General features: G+C 26.5%; 2 protein-coding genes across 2 annotated transcripts in view; one reads left to right on the forward strand and one right to left on the reverse strand.

Moving 5' to 3' along the window:
- The window catches only part of LOC129965366 (sodium/mannose cotransporter SLC5A10-like), a 41,339-nt gene extending 36,480 nt beyond the window's left edge, over positions 1-4,859 (forward strand). The window contains exons 14-15 of the mRNA XM_056079201.1: positions 1,619-1,766; positions 3,729-4,859. Coding sequence (XP_055935176.1) covers positions 1,619-1,766; positions 3,729-3,988 — 408 coding nt within the window. The 3' untranslated portion in view covers positions 3,989-4,859. The remainder of the gene's footprint in view (positions 1-1,618; positions 1,767-3,728) is intronic.
- A 4,938-nt stretch (positions 4,860-9,797) lies between these two features.
- Positions 9,798-25,967, reverse strand: part of LOC129963609 (exportin-T-like) — a 37,015-nt gene continuing 20,845 nt past the window's right edge. Inside the window, exons 14-24 of the mRNA XM_056078084.1 lie at positions 25,898-25,966; positions 25,697-25,816; positions 24,263-24,357; positions 22,743-22,911; positions 20,377-20,519; positions 19,413-19,512; positions 18,444-18,629; positions 16,836-17,025; positions 15,798-15,865; positions 13,763-14,101; positions 9,798-12,680 (exon numbers count right to left, since the gene is read on the reverse strand). Coding sequence (XP_055934059.1) covers positions 12,654-12,680; positions 13,763-14,101; positions 15,798-15,865; positions 16,836-17,025; positions 18,444-18,629; positions 19,413-19,512; positions 20,377-20,519; positions 22,743-22,911; positions 24,263-24,357; positions 25,697-25,816; positions 25,898-25,966 — 1,506 coding nt within the window. The 3' untranslated portion in view covers positions 9,798-12,653. The remainder of the gene's footprint in view (positions 12,681-13,762; positions 14,102-15,797; positions 15,866-16,835; positions 17,026-18,443; positions 18,630-19,412; positions 19,513-20,376; positions 20,520-22,742; positions 22,912-24,262; positions 24,358-25,696; positions 25,817-25,897; position 25,967) is intronic.

Below are 25,967 nucleotides of genomic sequence, written 5' to 3' on the forward strand. Positions count from 1 at the left end.
TAATATTTTTTTTTTAAATATAATGTTTGATGTGTTAACATATATTGATATCTTAATATTAACTGCTACTTAAAACAAAACTCCAATAATTATAAAATTAAAATTTATTTATATAATATAATTTTGTTTTCTTTATTAATTGTAGAAATATTTTTAAAGATTTTGTAATATACACTCACAACCATACTACCTTAGAAATTATGATTTTCAAATCTTTCTTAATGTTTTACCAAATATTTGCAATCCAGTATTTGAATTTTTATCCATGATGATATGATGATTATCAAAAATGTTTGAATTACAGTTAATGCGAAGTTTAAAATAGATGCCAAAAATAGAAAAAGTAGTCATTGACATATTTAAAAAATGAGACTTTTTAGCCATCGTAATAAAATATATAATTCAATAAAAGCTGACAAAATCATCTAGTGAAATAAGTTCTTATTGATAGAATTCAAGTTAAAAAACACTTTATTTGGCATCTGATAAGTCAAATAAGTCAGTAAAAAATTTGAAAGTGTAAAATAGGTGAGAAACAGGAGGCGAATAGCAAAAATTTTAAACTGTAGTATTTAAAAATAAATTACTACATTTTGATATTTCAAGATACTAAGAAATAAAAACAAAAGTAAAAATTTCTGAAGGGGGGGAGGAACTAACTTTGTCAAAATTTTGTGAGTAGGTTTAATATTTCCTAGGAGGTAAAGAAATTATTGTAAATTGTATTTAATATCGAAAATTTTATTAATATTAGGGAAAAAATTAAATGGAATTTGTTACAGAAAAATTAATTTTTAAAAGTTAGATTGAATTGAAAAACTTAATATTCCACTACCATTTCATCCCCTTTAGGGTGATAATTTTTTAATAGTGGTTAATCTAGATGTTCATGAACATGTTAGCCAAATTTTTTTCAGTTCTGTTAAAAGGGGTGGAATTGTATAAGGCTCAAAAAATGGGCGTTCAATTCATAATTTATATATCTTTTGAGATTCAGTAGATAAAAATATACCTGTCGAAAGTTTTTTTTTTTTTTTTTAAGCCAGAAAATATCTGAATTTTTGTAAATTGATATATATTATCTATCGGGTCCTTTATAACATTATGTATTATTATTAGAATCTACTAAATGTTGGATAACATTACTAAATTGGAAGTCTATGACAAAATCAACTTTTAAAAAATTAATTTTTCTTTCATAAAAATTTAAGTTTGGCTTTTTCCTTTTCATGACTATAAAAATATTGAAATTCATAAAAACATAGCTCTGAAATATTTTCCAAAACTGTTTGAGTTAAAAAATACATTAATCAAATTTTTAAGAAGTATGATTATATTAATAATAAAAGAAATAGTAGGAATAAAAAACTTATTCCGTTTTTACTTTCAATTGTCTTTCTTTATAACACTCGGTTATTTTGATCTTGTATCATGGTAGTAATTTTCCAGAATTTGTTTAAGAGAAATATTTTACAAATCACTGAATGTTTGTATTTATAGCTATATGGTCTGTTAACAGATTATTAGAATTACTTATTTGTTGTATTCTTATTAAAATGCACATAAGAATTTTTCAATTTAATAAAATTGGTTAAAATGCTTTTAATTTATACTATAGCTCATTCGAACTACGTATTGGACACGATTTGATGAAGGTGACAGAGATGATGACAAAGAAAACTTTGAGATGCGCAGGAATGTTGACCTGCAAGAGAAAGTTAAATTAAATGACATGAGCAAAGAAGAAGCTGGAGCAATGGTTGATGGTAAGATAGCAACTTATGAAAAGCACTGCATTTTTCTCTTTAACATTGTTTTGAATATTTTTACAAATGGGTTCAATAATGACTTCTAGTTCCTTTTTCAACATTTGATACACTAATAAGTAATAAAGATTTATTTAAGTGTCTGAAAATTTATTTAATTTCAAAATGATAAAAATAAATTTGATCGAATGATTATTATGAAGCTAATTGCGAAATTAATGAAAAATATCTTTATAATTAAATATCATGTATTATTTTAATCATTTTTGTTAAATTTTGGAAAAATTGTTAATAAATATTTTTTTTTAATTAATGACTTTGAAAAGATAAATGGAGTATAGAATAAATCGATGTTTTGATGTTGAAAGAGCATGTAAATGCAATAAGGGGGGGGACATAAAAAATTAATTCAATGAAATATCTAGAATATGAAGGACGGCCGCGGTGGCCTGATGGTAAGGTCCTGGCTTGTGAGCCGTAGGGTTTCAGGTTCGAGACCCGATTCCACCAAAGAACCGTCGTGTAAGGGGGTCTGTGGTACGTTAAATCCGTCATGCCAAACGTCCTCCCACTGGTGTGGTGTGCTGTGGAGAGGGGTGTGAAACTCAGGTATCATCCTCGTCATCTGACCGCGGTTCAAAATTATGAGGTCCGTCCCAAAATAACCCTAATGTTGCTTTATAACGGAACGTTAATATAACTAAACTAAACTAAATATGAAGATGAAGATAATACTCAAAAGTTGAAAACCATGTTTATAAAAAATTGTAATTTGTATTTATGAATTTTTATTTCTGAATATAGCTCATAAATAAGAATTTTTCTCACTGTCAAGGTGTAGTGAGTATAAATAATGTAATGAATAGAACAGAACGCCGTCTCATACCCCCGTATCCGTGACCATTCTGGTCACTGAACGGTTTGGTAGGCATGTTACGGGAATTTTATTTAATTAACAAAATATTTACAGTAGAAAAACGAAACAAAAATAACTATTTACAAAATTTTGCAGTGCTTGTTGTTTGTAATGAATACAGTATTCAATTCAAGGTCCCAGAAAATTCTTTAAATTTTATTTTACTGTTCTCGTGGCCTCAGAAAAGTTTTAATTTTTGATTGGATTCCTGAAAAATAGACAAAAATGTACATCCACTTTTTTTAAGAGAAAATTTGATTTGGCCACTCGCAAACAGAAAATATACATTGATAAAATATTTATTTATTCCTATAATTAAAATTAGAATGAATGGATTGAAATAATTGTTTAAAGGTATATTGCATATCTATTCTTATGTTATTATAATGAGCAATTTTTAAATAAAAGTATTTCCCGACTGAGATTAAGATCACTCTATCCAGTTTGTATATAATTAGTCATGAAACTTATTTCAAATATTGTTTTTAATTTTAATATTCATTATCAAAATTTTGTTTATTATATTATTAAAGCTGCCATTGTCACCATGCTAAATAAGTCTTGACCCTATTTTTCTTATTCAAGTTTTGTTAATAAAATTTCCTATATAATTTTGAATACTCTAGATAAATCTTTCCTGTATATGCCAATTCAAAAATTAAATAGGAAACCCAAAGGATATAAAATCCAACTGTGAAATCTTTTATTTTTTATAAAACTGACAATACTTTCTTCTGATGTTGGTGTAAAATCCTCAATTTATATTTAATGTACCATTGTAAATTAGCAATGGCTTTAGAAAAGAAAATAATGGAAAATCTATGATTTTCAATGGAAAAATAATAACCATCCCTAAAGAAAAACACATTATATTAAAATTATAACGAAAAAAAAAGAGACATGCTTGCAAAACTTTTTTAATATTCTTGTAATCAATTCATTATAAATTTGGGAATTAAAATGTGATTAAAAATTATACTGGATTCTTATCCAAGTCTTTACTTTCATCATCATATTTGACAATTATTATTATTATTTCCTTCTAGAAGAGATTCATGAGCCTGCAATCATTGAGGAGAAAACGTTCCTCTTTTACTTGAGGAAGCTTGGAAATTGGTTCTGTGGTTTCAACCAAAGCGCGAAACACAAGACAAATGACGAAGTTTTCCAACATCTGACAGAGGTTGCTTCACTGCGCCAAAGCAGACAGGAAAAACTGATTCTGAACACACTGCTTATGGTGGCACTAACTGTGCCAGTTTTTACATATATATATTTTTCAATTGCTGTGAAGAAGTCTCTCTAATTCTGTTTGACTTCTGTGTAATTTTGACATTTTTCTTTCATTCACATTCATTTTTAAATGGTTTTAAAAAAACAAAAAGGATAAAAGGTGTTATAATTTTAATCATTGTTTGAAATTAGTTTGATTTTCTTTGTGATATGCTTGATACTTAATTCATTATAGAAGGTTTAGGAATAAATTTGACTAATTACTAGCTTCTTTACTATTTTTCAGGGTTTTTTTTGTTTTGTTTTTTTGTATTATAACAGGTATTAAAATTGCTTCTAATGTTTAATTTAAAATAAAACTTAAATGATTATTTATAATTTTACAGTTGCGATGTCATCTAGAGACCACTACTTTGTTTTCTAGCTTTATTTGTATTGATTAAACTCTAGAAAGCCAATCAAAATAGTGTATTGTACAGTGTGTTTTAGAAAAACGTTGTGCAGTTAGTCATAAATGAATGCCATTCAAAAAAGAACATTTGCTTAACATGAAATTTTCTTTCAATTAAAAAAAAATAGTTATCCAAAAGAAACTTGCTAGTCACCTTCAGATTTTTAAAAATCTGATCAATTTTAATGAAATGAAACTTGCTGCATTGTTCTGTAATTTGTAACTTCATGTAATTGTATTTATTCTACATTTATAAATTATATTGAATATTCTTATACACACATGAAATAAGTAGTTTCTATTCTAAATAGAGAAATTTAGTAAATTTTGGATTGAAAATTTTTAAGAATGTTAAAATTAGAACAAAATAGAATGTACAACAAATTATTTCTAACAGATTTTTTACAGGTTTTGAAATAATTACTAGGTATGTTTATATGCTCCTAAATAAGTATTTTTATATTTTTGTGAATGTATGCATTTTTTGTTTGTTTGAGTCTAATGAATGAAATTTGAGGTTTTCTTTTTATAAAATTTTACTTTTCAGTTTCATTTTGTAAAACCAATGGGAATTTTGTAATTTTAATAATATTCCATTTAACCCCAAGAACTTTACTAATATATTCAACAAATTAAATTTTATAACAAGAATGTACTTGTATTTTCCAATTCTAGTATATATCTGCAGTGTTAAATTTACCTAAAATATTTCTAGATACCTTTTATATCACTTTTTTTTATTTTTTTAATTTGAAATTGGACATAACTTATAAATTGAATTTTTGTAGACAATTTTCAGTATTCATATCAGAAACAAAATTAATAATTATTAACAGTATTTGGAGATAAAAAGAATTCATGCTCATTTAAATTAAATGGCTCATGGATCAATGCCTTGTGTAAAATCCTTCATATAGAATCTGGAACACATCTAGTCATTTTTCTGCCTTGGAATATTAGATGTGATCTTGGTAGTAACATTCCAAGGAAAAGTATACTGACCAAAGTTAAGTATTCCCCCATATGTACTCTAAGATATGTTCAATAAAATGTTCTTCAGTAACTTGCATTAGTTGATAACATCAAATGTAAACAGTGTACAAATTTTGTATGTATGTGAAAAAATAATCTACTAGCCCTTCTATGTTTGATGTATAAAAAAAAATAACTATTTTGCATAACATATCTGTTAACTAAGCCCTATTATTAGTTATTCTTAAGCTTTTGGTTTCTGTAACATAGAAACTTACATTTTTCATTTATTTCCCTTTATTTTTGTAGTATATGATTTGCCTCTATTTCCAGTATTTGTAATCAGCATATAAGAGGATTATATAAAAGAATACATAAAAGAATACCCTAATTTCCGTTGATTGTATTTACAAAGTGAATAGTGTATAATTTTGTTTGACCATTCACTCTTAAAGAAAACATAGTAAAATTATAAATACCTTGTACTCCTGAATATCTACTGTGGCTTAAAGTCTGAACAAAATTCACTCCATACTGAAATAGATTTTTGGTCTTTTACAGCATAAGAGACTAAAGCAATCTGATCTTATAGCTTGCACAGATGCAATTAATGTCAATTCTAAAATTGTCAGTGTTAGCCATTAGCATAAAGGAGGGGGTAAATAATACTTGATTTTTTTTTTTTTTTTTTTAATTTTTCCAAAAGTAAAAGAAACAAATTGCAAGATTTGAATCAGGTCTCCGGATATAAGGAACCAGCAGCAAACACTTTCATAGAGTGGTTGAATTTTGAGTGAACTCTTAAAAATGATTAGTAGAATAGACTTCTAAGGTTTTTAACCACCAAAATAATCTTTCAGAGTTAGAGTATTCTTTTATAATCATTCTATGTTACTTGTAGTTATGTAAAAGTTGGTTATGTATTTCAGGGCATAATGTATGCTTCTTTAAAGAAGTGTACATACTGTGATAAATTTCCCATATTGGTGAATAGTTTTAAAATTGTAGACTACAGAATTCCCTGTTGATGTATTTTTTAGTTGAAAAAATGTATAATTTGTGATATTAAGATTGGAAGCATTGTACTTAGCTACTGTTGTACTACCACAATTATGTTTTGGTTAAATATCAGCTTGCAGTTTCTTACACCTGCATCTTGGAGCTTTCATGAATTAGATTGAAGTTCTAATTGCGATGTGTGTAATTTATTTCGGTTTTAAATGTGCAATGTAACATTTCTGTTACAGTATCTTTTGGGACTTCATACTGTGATGGAATGGTACATATTCATTTCAGTAAGCATCTTTTTTTTGTCATTAGTTATTTTGAAAGATCATCAGATGTTTTCTATGTGAACGGTATTTTAATGTAAAAGGCATATTGTGAAACGAGATGACCCATGAGTAATTTTAAACATCAGTATTAAGTTTTATCATGTATTCATAGTTCTGCTTTGAATGTGTCTTATGGTTTGTCATTTTCTTCGCACAATTTACTTCTTTTTCCAGCATTACTTGTTTATTTCGAAAAATAAAATAAAATTGTAATGGATGATATTTTTTCTTTGTCTTGTGTATTTGAATATTTATACAAAATTCCTCTGCTTAATATGGATACAGGCAAGAAATTATATTTTTTCCAGAAATGGTTCACTATTACATAAAATGCAAGTCGGAATCTCATTTATTTTTTATCTTTTACTTTATAAATAAGATATGTTCTGGGAAAGATAATTATTTTGGAAGAATTGTATTCATCATGAATTTCATTGATGTTTCTTGTATTAGTTCTTTATTGTCATTGGAGAATACTTCAATGCAATTATTGCCATCCATATGTCATTTATGAACTTCATCGACAGAGACTATCAGAGCAGGTTCTAGAGTTTTACCATTGGGTCCCACTTCAGGTAGAATCAACTCTTTCCGCAGAAATGTAATTTGTAGAGGTTCAATCAAGATGGAAATATTAATCGTCAAAATGATCACTTTTCAAACGAATAGTTCTTACAAGCTGATTATTAGTAACAAATTTTCTATATAACATTTTTGAAATTATTTGGTTGACTTTATTTTGTATATTAGTATTCAGAATGTTCTTACTGTGTATGCCATTTTCTTCTGAAAAAGACATTTGGCGATTATTATTATTTACTTCTCAATATATTACACATCTCATACAAAATGAGAAGATATATAACTAACAAACTTATAATTTAGATTTATCTTAGTACAAAAAAAAAAAAAAAAAAAAGCTACTATAATGTGAATAATAAAACAAAGCGTTTATGTTTAAATGTAATAGCACTTTATTATTCTCTGAAGACGTGTTTTGAAGGTGCTATGCCATATCATCTCATAAAAATATAGCAACCATGGGCTTCCTCTTAATTTTAATTAATTAAAAATTTAAAGGCATTTTCAAGTTTTTCTGCTATAATAGCTGGGTCTTATAAAAAAATCAATTTAAATTAAAAAAAAAAAAAGTTTTTCAATGATACCAATTGTTTGAAATTTTTCATCAATTTAAAAAATATTTTTTTAATTTATTTTACAACAAACTGTTATAAGGAAACTGGAATAATTTTCATTGTTTCTAAAAATATTTCGTCCCGCATTTTTCTTTTATTCTCCTTGACAAAGATAAGAATACAACGTTTTATTTTTCAATGTTGAGTAGGCTTCTGTTTTAAATATGCTTTTAAAAAACTGAAATTTTCTTATAATTACACTTATGTTTAATTTTAAAAGAAGAATGATGTTGAAACCAATGTTGAAAAGTTTTTACAGTACACCCATTTTTTTTAAATCCCTTCTACAGCAAAGTTTTTGTATTGGTTACAGTTTAATCATTTTCATTTCGAATTTTAAGTGAAATGATAGAAAGTTATTGATGCACAGCAGAAAAAAAACAGAATGATGCTAAGTCTTTTGAAACAATACCTGTTACAGGTCTAACAAATTTGAAAAATAATTTACTGAAGAAATTATTGAAAGAAAGTTACATCAAATATTTAATAGAAAATTTTAGCAATTATGAAATTGATTTGATTTTCATTACGATACTGTGAAGCATTGTTAAAAATTCTGCATAAAAAAAATATTTAAAAACAAAATAGATTAAGAAATTGGAATCCTATGTTTTATTTTCAATCGAAAAGGAATTGCGAAATAATTTGGATCCAGAAATGATTGATAGATTTGCATAGAATTAAAACATTGTAAACATCTTGTCCTTAAAGGAATAAACCGCAAATATAATACTTCTCTACTTTTGAATTGCTTATTTTCGCTGATGAAAAGCATTTTTTTTAAACTATTGAAGTCGGCAAATGATTTGAGCCTCATTTTAAGCTTGGATAAAAGAATTTTCATAATATCAATATAATTCCCAAATATCAGTATGTAATACACTCATCAAAAACTAATTCAAAAGACAATTTGCCTTTGTATTTGATATTCCTTACATATGAATAATATTTGTATACTATAATTAGTAATATATCGAGCGTATTTCTATTCTCTCGTATACGAAGAAGTATAGTAATCGTCGAAAAATTCGAACTCGAGGGTTTGACGAATCGGTGTTTTAGAAATTACGAGTCCGAAAATAACCGTCTGTCTGTCAATTACAAAGTTAACTCAAAATTGCTTTGAGCTAGACAGGGTGAAATTAGTATATGGTCCTTACATGCAGATTTATATCGCATTTTGAATAAATTTTGTTCAGAGTAAATTCGTCAAATATAAGCTAACATGATAATTACAAAACGGAGAGAGCTAGATTGATAAGATTCGGTACGCAAATTTAAAATCTATTGTGTAGACGCCTGTCAAATTTTCAACCAAACTCAACAAGGGGTGACTATCTCTCAATCTGTATTTTCAGAAACCTGTAAACGCAATGATTTAAATATATCAAATTTGGCATGTGATTTTATGACTACAAATGCAGTTTTGTATCAAATTTTTTGTTTTAGTCGGTTGGGGAAAAATACGAGTAAAATACAAATATAATTGGATACAATTAACCACATGTCAGATTAATTGCCAAGGATGACATGATACAGACAGTAAAAAGTCTAGACTCATGTGAAATATTAGCCTTTGGTAACTATCATGCACCAATACTATGCAAGCTGTTCTCTGGGATAACACCTTATTAGAAAGTATGCAAGAAAGTTTTGGAGAGACCATTCCTTCTGGTTTCAGTTGCAAGTATATGTCTACATATATGTGATAAAATCTATGATTAAATGACTACAGAATTATTGATGATATATATATATATATATAAACTACAATATTATAGATGGCAACAGACTCGGGATTATTTTTTCAATCATCTTCTCAGAAGTTCAATATTACTGTAATTTGTTTTATTTATATCTGATGTATTATTAATAATCTTTGTGTTGGTTTAAAAGAAAAAACATTTTAAAGGAATCAACACCCAAATATATATATGAATAAATTATTTTATTACAATGTATCACTGTAAAAATCACAGATGAAAACAAAGTAGCAACCATTAACAAGGCTTGAGTTTTTACTAGGAAATGTTTACTTTGCAGTAGTTACAAATTTGGGGGGAAAAAAAATCAAAGAATTCTTTAACAGAATGACAAAAAAGTAACAATGATTTATTTATAATGAAGTTGAAAATTGTTTAAGCATAACCAGAATGTAAAATCTTGCAGAACTAACTCCATTTACAATTTGATATTCTAAATTTAAACATTTAATTTCAATCAGAATTTAAATGACCTTCAATATTTTTGCTGTTTACAATTTATAGGAATATTTTATGTTTTAGACATTAAGTCTATGAGGTGTGAGTAAAAATAAAATGACTATTTGGCATGCCTAGGAAATTCAGAATTGGGAAACAATGTAAAAAACATATCTTCTACAAATGAAATCTGAATGTTCAAGTTATTTAATTATTTATAATACATTTAGGAAATTTCACATTTCTGTTACTATACATTTTCAAAATGAAACACTTAAAATGGATGTTTTTTTTCCCTTATAGAAAATAATTTTGATCACAGCAAATTGCTGAACTTCAAAAACTGTTTTACACAATTATTCAATTTAATTAAAAAAAAGGGGAGTAAGCAGTCAAAAAAAGAACTATTTTAATTTCAACTGGTCACTTTCCTCCCAATAATTTTTAATATTTCCTAAGAAATATTCTATTTTCTTTTACACTGAAATTTCCCTACACAAAATAAAAGTGGTTTTGTAAGACTCATCCATCATTCCATGATCCCTATTTTTCAAATTTTTGCTAAATAGGATTTTAAAAACTTTACAGATACAAGCATCACATGAGAATATTATTGCTTAAGCTAAAATATGCAATCGCATTCATTAATTTTCATACCAGCATATATAACAAATAAACGAAACAAAAGTTTACAATTTCGTAATTATTTTCAGTATGGACAAAAGTTGTAATATTAAGGCAAAGCAACCTAATCAACCATCAAATTTATACTGATAATTAGATACAATAACAGAACAACTCCAAAATACATCAAGAGATATGGAAATTTCCAGAAAGCAACACAGAAAAAGTTATAATAATGCATTTTCTCTGAATTAATTATAGCAATATAAATAGTTCATTGTGACAAAAGGTCACAAATGTCTCAATTACAGACTGTAAATTATACACAACTAGGGGCAGTTTATGATAGCAAATCCATAAAATGGCAGTTCTAAATTGAATCACTATATCCAACTCATTTTAACAACATTATTAGTAGTCAAATTGCTTATTAATATAACAGATATAATTTTTGGCAACTCAATATTCATAATTACTAATACATCTAGCATTATAATCAAAGTGATTTAATGTACATACTAACAAGAGTAATGCTAAAAGAATTTGATTACTGATGATGTTGCTAAAATCAGTTGGATATGGTGATGCAATTTTTTTCTCTGTTAATTTCCTTTCAGATAGAGAAAAAAAATGTATTAATAATCTTATAGATAAAATAAAATTCACAAATTTCAGAAAGTGTCAAATAAATGATGATGCACCCTTTTAAAATAAACTATACCACTTACTATTTCTTTTATTTATGTTACTAAGAATATAAACAATTTATAATAAATGTGTAGGAAATATGATTCCATGACATAATCAGCACATATGAAGAACAATATGCATAATCTCAAGTTAAATTGCCTAGTTCTATTAAATACTGACTAATTATACAAGTGCATCCTAACTTTGAAAAGTTTTACTTCACAATTAAACCACTTAGAACAGTTTTTAAATAAAGCATTACAAAGGATATGCTTGGAAGCTTTGTTTATTTCATGAGGAATATCTATAGAAGCATCCTTCTTTATACTACAAGAGTTCATTCTTTATAGCTGCACAACAGAAAGATTAAATTTGTTATGTTCGGATCTAACTGTTTATGATTTTTTGTTTCCTGTCTTTCTCTGATATACATAAATAATAAAATGTTTCTCTACCACAACTGGTAAATATTGGCAAATTCAAAATCAGAAGAACTGCATCCACTTTGACATATGGAAAACTGAATAAATATTATAAGACTTTGATAGAGATCACCTAGAATACAGAGAACTTGCAATTTCACTTCATATATTTAGTAATAATTGTTCAACCAAGGCTGGATTTATGACATGTATATGTGTAAGTATAACTTTTTAAAGTTGGGGCACTTTTTGTAAATCCTCAGTGAAACGAAATTGACCATCAATGAATTTCTAACATCATCAGGACTGAAAACAAAAAAAAATTTCAACTTTTGGTTTATAAAGATGGAATCAACAAACTTTGTTTCTTGCAATTATAATAATATATCAAAGATATTTAAAGTTCCAAATAAATATTATAAGCACTTCATAAATAAAGCACATAAAAATTCAACAACATCAGTACTGAAGGTGTTAGTATTTGAACAAAAATTAAAAAATATTTCTATTGAACTGTATAAAGGCATCTACATAATTGAGCATTAGGAGAAAATAAAAGTATATTTAATATAAAACGATACACTTAAGAAGATGTCATTCATGGTTAAAAAAAAAAATGTGTAAAATTGAATTTCTTCAGAGAAGAAAGTTATTACATGAACAAGCAACAAATTTATCCAATCTATATAAAAATGATAAAAAAATATTCATCCATGGAAGCTGAATTAGTAGTTAGAACATATTTCATACATTTTTTACACTGTACAAATGCTTACCAACAATATTCTTATGTGCATAAATTTTACAAATGTTTTATTTCATAAACAAACATCTAGGAAACTTCATTGCTACGTCTTGACATTTTGAAAGAAAAACTGCAAGAAAAAAAATATTTAAAGATTTGTGATAATAATAATAAAATTTTTTAAAATAGTATATAAATTCTCAAATACTTTTTAAACATATGTGTGGATCATTATAAAGCTATTTTATCTTACTTAAATCAAAATTTTCAACAAGAATGATTAAAATAGCAGATTCTAAATTAATTTTTGGCCATCAACATATAATGCCATCATAACACAACAATTTGTAGAAATCCCCCTCCCTTTTTTTCAATCACTAAATCCTTTTTTTTTTTCAAGTCACTTTAAATGTAATATGATTTGATTCAAAAACTCTTTAATATTTTTTCTTTTGAACTCCACTTTCAATTACATCTTAAAATCCAATTTATGAAACCTACACCAATCATTCTTTATTTCCAATGTAATGCTAATTCAAATATTTTTCACCCAAATTTTCTGTCTGACATTTTACAACTACTGTATTATGAAGAAATTTAAAAAATAAAAAAGAGGATTAACAAAATTAATATGTATATTTATGTACCAAAATATATAAATTAAATATTTAAGTTCAAACAAGCCTTTATTTCAGATGTGAACTTTTTCCACCTTAATGCTTTTTACATTTGAAGATGAGGGGATTCCATGTAAGGTAGAAAAGATCATTACTGTGATTGGATATAGCTTACAGAAGATCTAAAGAAATTCATTACAACAATAAAGGCAACTGATAAAAAAAAAAACAATTTTAATTTTATATAACAATAATTGAAGAATTTGAAAAATTCTCACACCATGCGAAAGTTTTGCAAGATGGCATCTATCCCTTTTTTAAAATGTAATTTTATTTCCAACAATATATAGGGCGATTTGCTTTAGTATGTACAGAATCTGGGAAGAATAGACTGCTCTAGGATTAATCTAGTTGAAATACTAATAAAGAATGAGAAACACAAATGTAACAAGTCAGAAAACATTATTAAGTTACCTGAATACAAGCGTACAGCTGGATGTCTATTGCAAGAAGATGCTAAATGTGTATTTTCTAAGTTGAAGTATCAAAAGAAAACACTTTTAACTTAATGTATATCAAAAGCAATATTACCTACCTTTAAATAATTTTTAAAAGCTCTAGAATCTGATGCTAAGGCTTGACAATATTCTTCGATCTTTTCTGGTGAAATATTAAGTGTGGGCAAGTACCTGCTTTTTAGATATGTCACAAATTCAGCCCCTCTTTTATCGAGCACAGTTTTTAAACATAAAGCACTTTCAGAAAGAGCCAAAATAGTTTGAGCATCATTCAGATCAAAAGTTTCTTTAAGAGGAGCCATGAAACAGGCAGGCACAATGTGGTTGTACATGAATTCAACAAAACCAGCCATTCCATTATCTCCACCCCATAATTCGACCATTTTTTTCAAAATACTAAAACAAGTCTTTTGGGCCTAAAATCAGAAAAATAATCTTAACAATAGGACAATAATATAATTTTAATAAGAATTAATAAAATATACATGAGAAAGTTCTATTAATCATGGACAGATAAATTAAAATACTTCTGATAAAAAAAATAAGGAAATCAAATGGAAAATAGCAATTGTATAACTGTTATCTAATCAATGGTTATTTGCATATGCCTGGTATATCTCCATTTCATTCTTGCATATTAGCCAAAATGTAAAATATCAAAATATGATCGTAAAATTTTGAAAAATATAGATGTTATGCAAATTATATTACAGTTTGCATTTCAATTTGGTAAGAGAAACTTTTATTTCAATAATAACTAGGCATCCAAATTGTGTACACCAAATCCACAATCTTTTCAGTTGTTTCACATATGTCACTGTAAAAATATTTTCTAAAGGAAATAGAAGGATTGTGGTCAGCTGGCATCTTTAAAATAGAAGAGATTTTGAATGCCTAACAAATGGTTCCTTGGAAAAATAGGATATGTGCTTTTATTGATAATGGGTTTAATTCAAGTTGGCATTAAGTTAATACATAGTAAAAAAATTGTAATTACTTCAATTTATGAAAATTTAATATTATCAGATGAATCAAAGATTTAATTTCTATTAGGGAAACGTGATGTATGAGGATTAATAATTGATATTTATTACCTTAACTTACAAAGCACAGACTAAAAAAGAGATTCTTTATAAATTAAGATAGCATAAAGCAATTGAAGAGAAGAAAATCACATAAAGTCATTGTCGTGGCTGGTTCGTGAGTGCTTTCAATAAATAGGCAAATAGAAAACTTAAAAGATTTATTTCAGATTCGTTCGAGTTACTCTGCTCAGTAACTCCTTCTCCTCCAAGAGCCAACACTCGAATCACATCACTCCTTTAATTAAACTCGCGCTAGTTGCCAAGCGCCATCTATGAACATTTATTTCCTAACGCTTCAAAATCCAATCACTACAGTCATTTTGAAACACGTTTTCATTCATTAGTATACACATTTTCATAAAGGGAGGGGGGGGGGCAATCTTTAAAAGTGGCATTTTTTCTCAAAATGATTTCTACTTCAATTCTAAAATGGTTAAAATTTTATTCTGTAAAAAATTTCAATTTAAGATTTTTAAGACTCTGGGTATTTTTTAAAATTATTGATTTTTTTTCCTTCATATCAGTGCATATCTCTTTTGCATTATTAACTAAATATCTCCAAGTACCAGATAACTCCTATTATAGTTAGAATTATAGTTATTAATTATAGTTATGTATACATATATATTATAGTTATCCCCATTAAACCTATTACACAGCATTACTTTTTTAATACAATGAAATAATCTAATTTAGTTTTGGAAATATCTACTAAAATTGAAATAAAATTCAAGTTTATAATTTTTCAATTTTCCTATTCTGATTGAGGAGGTAACTAGATAGGATACTTAAATTAGTTTTTTTTCAGATGCTGTAAGATGTTTCTACATATAATAATGCCTGTGGGAAAAAAATTACGAAAGCAGAAATATTTTACATTTTTTTAAATATAAAAAGAATATTTATTGATTCAATATTATTAATAAACAAGGGAGGGAATGTTTGTATCTTATATGAAAACAATTAAAAAACATTTTAAATAAAATTAGCTTAAAATCATATTAAGACATAATGAAATCAAACTCACAACAGGGTCAGGATAATCAACAGCACCTTGAATAACTGTTAATAGCACTCGCTCCAAGTTCTGCATACCTGTAATAAATTAATTTCTTTTGAAAATTTCATTTACAAATAAAAACACAATTTTTAAAAACATTTATTTAATAATAATTTCCCAAAATTACTTAACACTTTTGACTGCTCAATAATTTTAAATTTTTTGGGGAGAAAATGGAAGGTAAGTTAAAAGAAATTGTTACATACTTTTTTTAAATGATAATTGAAAATTCAATACGACCAGGAAGGCATTTTGATAAAGATAATGAATTTTATTGTTAGTATCAATTTAATATCTGTAAGTAAATGATTGAGTAGCAAAAGAGAAATGTTCCTGAAATTTATAAAATTTTGGGAGTTATTTCAACTATTTATCTTTGAATCTATAAATAGAATTTTGATAAGGATTTACTAATTCCAAAAACTTTTATTTCTATTTTTCTTCTATAAGAGCAAATAATATTTTAAACATTATATATTAACTTTGTTTTCATATATTATCATAATAACTCACCCACATAATTAATCTCTAAAGGATAGGTTAATTCTAAAAAACAATTTGAAGAATAATGCAGTCTATAATTCACCATTTCTTACTCTGCAGATAAATAGTTACCTCAGCAATTTATTAGAAGACTTAGTACTTTTAAATTTAAGTTCGTAATTTTCATAGAAGAAAAAAGGATACTATTAAGAAATTATTCAACTCTAAATATAATTAAAAAGCAAATAAGAAAATTTTATGCATTAATAAAGAAACAAAAGATTGAGAATTCTTGTTGTAAAATATATATATCTTAAAACTGTTATAGTTCTGAAAAATTAATAAAATGTGAGGAATTCAAGAGCACACCTTGACAACCTTAATAATGAAAATAAAACACATGTTGTTTCTAATGGTACTTGTCATAGACAAGCCCACTGACTTTAGAAGTCAGTGATATAAAACACATAAATAAGCAATATCATAAAGGCAAATTTAATCAACAATTATACAAAGACATACTTTGAGCAGCAATGACTTCTGTAATGTTGTTAGTTACTATGGCGGCAATAAAGAGGAAGTAGCTGCGCTGCAATAACTGGCGTTCACTTTGAGCTGGCTGATCATTTTCATCAATGGGAACAGATAAGCTATTGAAGATTGCAGTCACGAATGGCATAAAAATTTCTTGGACAAAAGGTATAACCTCTTTCTGAAATGAATGCTCTAATTTTAATGAAGTGACTGCATACATTCAAAAGCAACAATTTTCTTAATCAAACAAAATTCAATCTATGGATATGATGGCTTTTCTTTTCAGAAGATAATTACAGTTAAAGATTGCTTTAATTGTAGGTTGCAATCCCAAATGGGGTCTCACAGTTGTAAACAAAAACAGTTAAGAAAATATCCTAGCTTAACGCATAATTGGAGATGGGTCAAAATGACTCTGCATTGTTGACTGGCCAAAATTATCTTGTGTGTGTGTGTGTCTTGAATATAGTCATCTCCTCAATACCTTCAAGTAGTACTTTCAGCAATATGCTGGCAAAAGTGTAAGTTTGAACATGTGCATATAACAGAGTTATTCTTATTCAAAGTTTTCATTACTATTTATGGAATCACTGACTTCACATCTCTGAAACTGTGATTCAAAAATTATATAATGTACCAGTAAATTTCTATATATTTTGCATTGAAACCCACATTGTATTCTTCATTTTTATTTGTTCTAACAGTTATTAACATTAGTGTCATCTCATAATATTAAAATAAAGTGAGTGCTCACTAAAAGATTGCTTAGGTTTTTCTTACAAAATTTTCTCAACATTTAATAATATAACATAATTATTTATTAACATTATTGCAGAATTTTTAATATTAATATTTTTATTATTTTTGGTAATTAATTGATTTTTAGAATATACTGCATTTCCAAGACAAATTCCAATGTTATTTATAAAAGACAAAAAAGAAAAATTACAATGAAGTATTTTTTACTCTACATGTCTGACTGCATAAAGAAATTCATGTCTCCAGTTATGGGATAAAAATCCTCATTAAAATTTTTTAAATAACTATTTTTAACTGAGTACTTTTATAATTATCAGTAATATGTTATTTTACTAATTTATTTCTAGTTGACATTAGAAAACATCTATTAAGCTCTGTATAGAATTTTTTATTAGAGAAAGTTTTAGACATTCTAAGAGAAAAACACCCTCAGACAGGATAAAAATCAACATTTTATACTTGAATGAGAACTTTGAGTTGTAAATCAATAAAAATTAATTTATTCCTGCAGTATACTCTTTTGGAAGAAATAAGAATAAAAAAGAACACAGGTTTTTTTCTGTGGACAGAGGGATCAACAGCAAAAATGTTTGAATCCTAAATTAGGAAAAATACAGAGCAACCAGCTACAGCATATATACTTTAAAATAATGAAATTAAAATAATATCACAAGTAAGCAAAGAAAAAATTCGATTTTAATGACTGATATGAAGAAAAGATTCTTCTTGAATTGCTATATTAATTATTATTTCAAATTTAATTTTTAAAAAAATTAAATTTGCATAAATACCTTACCTACAAAATAATTCTAGAGTTCAAACACAATGCATAAATACCTTAAATTTCATAATTATTTGGTTAATCAAAGGTATGAACTCCTGTATACTACGTATATCAGAAGACTTCAGCAGTTGTTCTGCAGCAATAGGAAAATATGGTAATACTTCAGATTCTAAGCATACGACCATTCGATGAAGATACTGTCTCACTGCAGATTGTAATGTTGCTTGTTCATATGGAAGCTAAGGAAATTTTTCAAATATAATATTGAAAATCTCTAAGAGATATTTATATTTAGAAATAATAAATTTAAAAACAAAATGTTTAAGAAACTTGAAATACAATGTTGCATAAAAATGTTACTCATCTATACCAAAATGATTAATTATTTTAAAACTTAATTCAACTCAATATCTTTACAAACTGTGGATAAGGTTTTAATGAGAGATTACTTTCCTATTCAGAATAAAAATAATAATGATTTCTGAATAGAATATGAATACATCTTGTAGATTAATAAAACCTTATAAAAAATTTTTAAATGCAGATCAACACTTTTACATTGATAACATTTTATAATTCAAACAATTTTCTCAACATATGGGACAAACTTGTATTAAATTTCAATATTATACTAAAGTATTAGAAACCTTTAAAAAAAATATTTTACTTAGATGATGATTCAATAATTATTAATCAGGATTAATGTAGCTAGTTTTGATATTTCAAGTACTGAAATACTTTAAGGTAAACTGTTGATAGAAAATCTATTGCAATATTTCCAATAACATACTTAAATAAAACTATTTCATACAATGATACTTTATTTTCATTTTTTTTTTTTTTTTGTAACTTTTCCAAGAAATAATTCAAATGGAGTAAAACATAAATCAAATAGTAAAACAATATTTCCAATATCTTATAGAAAGGTCAATTTCATTAAATTTTACTTCTTGAAGCAAAATTTAATTCCCATACTTTACTAACACAAAAATAAAAGCACTCAATGAAGTGCCAATTCTTACATTTAAAGCCCCTAGAAATATCTGTAAAGCTTGCAAATACACTTCTACACATCCATTGCTTTTCATAGTCTGTTGATTAGAAAAAGCTTTACTGGTGCGACTGAAAAATACAAAGAACAAATTATAAAGAAATGCACACTAAATGATTCTCATCTATGATTTTCAATCAATAGTGAAATATTCTCCAACCATTTAATCACTTAATACAAATACACCTTTTATCCTTATATGTCTTTCATCCTGTGAGATGGAAAAAAAAAATTCTGAGACAACAAAGTTATTAAAAATGTTTTTATTAACAAGGCTATGTTTGTAAAATAAATAAATAAACAAAAACTGGGACTTATTAGCTGATAAGTAAAAATCAAATTTTTTGGAGCTACCCTTGCAAGCTATCATCTTAGCAAATGTGAATCTGACTTACCAAATACAAATCTGACTATCAAATCAATATCTGCTCAATATTGTTTTGCATGATTCCTCACATTAAAAAAAGCATTTATTTTTTTGATACACCAAGTAATTTTCATTATTCAGAGTATATATTTATTATTTAGAATGTATTTTAAAATCCAACTGCTTGCTACATTTAAAAAACAAACAAGCATATTTATTATTCAGAGAATATTTTAAAATCCAACAGCATGCTATATTTAAAAAAATCATTAATAACTTTCAGAGAATATTTTAAAAATAAATCAAGTTAATTTTACTTATGTTTCATTTTGAATTAATATAAGTAATAAAAAATATTGTGATGTATCTAATAATTTTGAAATATGTCTAAATGATGAAAATGACACTTATATTGTCATCATTCTTCCTCAGACCTGCACATCACGCAATGTCTATATCACAATACTATAAATTATTGATAGAAATTGGTTATAATTTTACAATTATCTGGTTTTAACCAGTCACTTCTCAACATTTTTAAAACAAGAATACATAAAATAATTTTTACCTTGTAACTGCAATAGCATGATTCATGCATTTGGCAATTTCTCTGCGTTGTCTTTCCTCAGAAGTATTTGGAAGCTTCTGTAGCAACATTTCAAACTTCTGAGCAACAGGAAGAAGCAAACTTTTCAGGATAGCCTGTTTATTCTGTAAAATTATGAATAATCAAATAATGCTTTAAAAATATGCATGAAACATTTTTTTAAAATTTTGTTTAAAACTTTATACTTTTTTTATAATATGCAACCTAAATATAAACCTAATTAAAATGATCAAACACAAAATTTATGTTTTTGTTCACAATAGAATGTATGCATCTAAACATAACATTAGTATTTATTCACATATAGGAAATTTTAATTATTTAGAATGAAAGCAAAGTTAATTTAAGACTTGAGGAATAATTTTATGAAAGAAAATGAGTGATTGGTTTTAATAAAAAAAATGCATTCAAAGAAGATTTCCCAACCTAATTATCTATTTATAAAATTTTCATGGAAACTCAACTAATTTGCTCCAGAAATGCAAATGAAGATTTAAATTATACAACTCCTTACTAACTCTATTTACATGCAAAAACAACTACACAAATGCCTTATTTGGACTGTAGGAATACTTTTATTTTTTTCTTTTTGACAACCCACTTCATAGGAGCTTTTATATTACTGCTTACAAAATAAATAAAAAAAATTCAGAAAAGGACTTAGAAAAATGAAAACAACAATATACCTCATAAAAAAGGATCACATGCAATGATCAAAATCTCATTTAAGATATTATAAATAAATAAAAATTAATATCTTCCAGAGTTGATTTTTGTCTATATCTGTTTGCTTGGCAAGTTCATTTGTTTCTAACAATCCAGCAGCAGAGTAAAAAAAAAAAAAAAAAAAAAAAAAAAAAGAGAGAGAGAGAGAGTAGTAAGGCAGTTTAACAAATCTAATAGAGAATGTCTTTTGTGTTTGTTTTATGCTGTGTGCATTACTTGAACATGAGTACATTATTATTATTTTTCATTATCCCGCAAAACTATTTAATCTGAACAGTTCAGTCAATTCTATCAACAGTTCAATTTATCAGCGACTGCGTCAGCAAAGCATTAAAAAAATTGTGACAATTGGGTACAAATTAAATATTTTAAAACGGTCAAAATAATGTTTTTTGTCACATTTGATCAACTGGACAAATAATTGTCAAGTTTCTATGCCCCTAAAATATTCCATTTTAAAAAGTTAATGCTAGAATCCAAGCTAAAGTCATAGATTGCAAAGGATTTCAGCTAAAGAGAAATATTGGCAAGCTAATAATATAATATTCTCTAAAATAGAAATTAACTTTCCGGTCTTCTTCGAATTTACTATGTGTTAATATAAATTTGAAAAATTTAATGAATTCAAACTATTCATATATTTAACTTTTTATACTAGACATGCTCATTACGAAAGTTTTAATTTCTTCACTTGATGGTGATGGGAGTAAGACTTTGCTCATAGATTCAACTATTAAATCACAGTTTGTTGCTAAAAAAAAGTATCTGTCAAAATACTACCATTGATGTACAATTGGCTTTGAGTTCACTAAATATTATGTTTGTAAGGTAAACATGGTTAGTCTCAAACAAAATAAAACATATTGTTCAATTAAGAACAAGAGCAGCTATAATATCTTTATGGAAACTTGATAATATTCTAATGCAAGACATGAGTGTGCATTGGCTTAGATGATTGGAAAGTGGGGATTATATATTTTTGCACTTGGTGGGAAGCAGAGTGTAGTGTGGTTGAACAGAATGTATTAGCTTCTAAAATCAAGTGAAACGATGTATACTATTCTCTAACATCAACAACTGAACAATTTGAATACTGCATCAATCAAAAAGGTATCCAATTTGAGTTGCAAGACAAGAAAAGTGATTTTGCAGCAAGAGTGATTTACAGCTCATCACACATAGCAAAATGGTTGGAACACATGAGAACACTTGTCCCACCTATTGTACTCACTAGGCTTGATCCCTTTGGATTACTGTTTGTTTTCATTTAGATCTCACAGACCTTCCCACAATACTTCAGCAATTGCAGAAATATCAAAAGGCTTGCTATTTGAATCATTTCAAAATATGAATGATGTTTCTAGAAGGGCATCTGCAATTTGAAGAATTGATGGGCAAAATTTTTTGCCAGCAATACCTCATACTTTGAATAAACGTTTCTTCCAAGATATAATTTTTATCTTTAAGGATATTAAGAACTGTTAACCAGCAAACCTAGAACATTTATTTTTATACTTTTTTAAAAAAATCTTTAAATTGCATTTCATATTTCAAGAAATACTAATCTATACATGAAACTTGCAAGCAAAATGGAAACATACTCCAGGACCAAAATTGCCTGACACAATAAGTATAGCAGCAGTTTCATAGAGGTAGAGTTGATCATCCGGTGAAACTAATGAGGATGAAACTCCATTAACAGGAATTTGTAAATCAAGTAAATCTTGCAGTTGTTTCAATATTCCTCCAGTGTAGTTTGGCATATGTCCCCTTTAAAAAGAAAAGAATAAGGATTTCATTTAAAAATTAAACTGCAAGGGCTAATGATATACTATATAAATTTGAAAAAAAAGGAATGAAAATGTTAACTAACAAATTTTTATAAACTATTATTTTGCAACATAAATAAAAAAAAAAAATTTAGCATAATATGAAAATTGATGACAATTTTTTAAAATTTAAATTCTTTTACTTTAATGATTCTTTTAGTACTGAATCAAACTAAACATATTTAAGATACATCATAATAACCATAGATTAATTCTATGCACTTATATTTTCATTACTATAGTAGACAAATTAGAATGGCATAGATAAATAATAAGTAATAATAATGGTATAGATAGCTAGTGTCACTATGTCTAATAGTTTCTATTACATTATGCAACAGAAATAATGGATCATTATACTATAGATTATATTTCTGAAGGGACAATATCTTCAATGCATATTTCATTAGAATATAATGATTAAAAAAAACACCTTTGATATCACAATGGATTTGATTTTAGATATCCAGTACAGACAATTATAAGAATATAAACTTCCTTAAATCGTCATATCAAAACATACAACCTACATTTTCCCTCATTACTTACATTTCAGATGTTTAATGCACAAAGGAATCATGTCCATGTTCAATCATTTTGCAAAATTTCATCTTTAAGAATTTTATATAAATTTCTCTCAACAAGCTTAAATTATGTATTATACAAAGTATGTTCTGTTATTCTTAAGTTTAGGAACAGTGTGAAACGTACTCTACAAATAGACATTCTGAAAAATTTCATGATTATTTTTTTATCACATTTTTTTTACTGTAACTTGATTTCCCTTTTGCTCTAAACATCCCATCAAAAAACTCAAGAATGATACCATAGTAAGGAATAACAAGCAATGTTAATCCATTCTTTAACCATTTATTAGATACAACATTTAATAATACTTCGGCATCTGTTAACTGATTTTAATGTATTCCACTTGTATTGAACTTTCTTTTAGAGCACTCAGATTATTGCTAGGACAAATTATTATAGATATAAAGTCAAAACTTAAGGAAATAAGAACAAATCATAGAACAGACTTTGTACCATTTTAAGATGAAAATGATTGTTATTCACAAAAGTTTAAAAACAATGATTATCTTTTCAAATAAATTGTTCTTTTATTCAATATTATTTATATTAAATACCAGAAATTTATCAGAAATAAAATAATTTCAAAGATTATTTGTAACTATTCAAAATAATAACAATAATAAATCTATTTAAAATTTACTTCACAGTACATTTAATTAAAAATTTAAATATTGAACAAAAAAAAATCTTATATAAAAACTTACTTTAGGCATTTAACAAATCTGGAAAGCAAATAAGCAGCTCTACTTCTAACATGAGAATCACTATTTCTGAGCCCTCTTTCATCCAGGAATGCTCCCTAATAACAAATTATAGTACAATTTTATCACAAAAAGAAAAAGGGGAGGGGAGGAATAAAGAAAACAACATGAAATTTGAAATATTTTTTCAACCCCATCTTTAATAATAACAGCACTTTTTTTTTTCTCTCCTCAGTATTTATATCTTAACTGTAGAATTTTTTTATATTAAAATTTTTTTTCAAACATCTCTAGACACTTATTAGAGATGACACAGCCATTCAGAACTCTATTATACTTGTCCATTGTAAAGAATGGCACAGATAGGTCAAAGAAATTTGGTTTGCAATACTTATGGGCATTTAAAGCATGTTAAAAAAAAAAGTTTTTTTTTTTTTTTTTTTTTTTTTTTTTTTTTTTTTTTTATACACACACTTAAAGACTCTGGAGACAGAAACTAGAACCTAATAACTTTGCTAGCAAATTGAATGCAAGAAACTTCGAAATAGACTAGATCTTGATCACTGATGCTCAATGATGGTATCTAAGAAATAAATGGCAGAGTGGTACATCTACTACAAGAATACCTCAAAAATACATGACATGGTGCCAGTTTAATTATTACAAGCCACAGAGAGTGATTTATTAAATAAGATTACATATTAGCTAATTTTTCATTAGCAACATCAAGAAAAAAACAATATCATTTATATGAAAATGAAGTTCTAAATAGTTCTAAAAGTATTTCAGAGGCTTTTATTTTAGATCATGCAATCCTCATTAATAAATATTTTATGCAGATTTCTTAATTTTTTTGGAAGAAATATTATTTCAGACTTTTCGAATAGTCTCTCTCTCTCTCTCTTTGACTAAATGAGTGCTACAAGCATATTTTCACATATCCCTTTAGTTAACTTTATAGCTGTTACACTCCATACATTCAATTTGTAGATAAATGGACAGAATAAATTCTTAATTGGAACTTGAATATAGATATATCATCAGTATAAAGACATTTGTATTTCTGCATGATTTAATATGCACAATCCTTCAGATCATAGAACTGGTATTCCAAAAAATACATTTTTCAAAGAAAAATGCCCAAACTTTAAAATATTTCAGAAAAATTGCACAGTAAATACACACAGTAGAAAACTGAAGGGGTTGAAAAACAGTATGGAGATTAACAACTAAAAATTGTAACCAAAATTAAAATTGCAATATCAAATAAAGCTAAGCTATAAAAAAAAAAAAAAATCAATGGAAAATTATTCTTAGAAAATTATACTAATAATCATAGAATTGTATCTTCCACAACTAATTGTAATGATTTTTAAAAATAAAATAATTGATTTTTGTAATTTAAAAAAGTACTTGGAAATACTATGAAATACTTACAAGTATTTCAGGGATATGATGAGGTTCTTGATTAAAAAATTTCTCAAAACGCACAACAGTTTCAAAAAATTGAAGAATAACAGCTACATGACCTTGTCTACTTACACCTGAAGTGACTAACTGCAACAAAAAACAAGCAGATAAGTGATATAGCAAATTAATTAAATAAATAAATGCATAAACTGTACAACACAGACTTACCAAGTGAAGCATTTCATTCATTTCTGTTTTTTTATCAGATGTATTTCCAACTGGATTCCCTTGGCAATTC

The sequence above is a fragment of the Argiope bruennichi genome, chromosome 1 (genome assembly GCF_947563725.1).
Source record: "Argiope bruennichi chromosome 1, qqArgBrue1.1, whole genome shotgun sequence".
NCBI classification, from domain to species: Eukaryota; Metazoa; Arthropoda; class Arachnida; order Araneae; family Araneidae; genus Argiope; species Argiope bruennichi.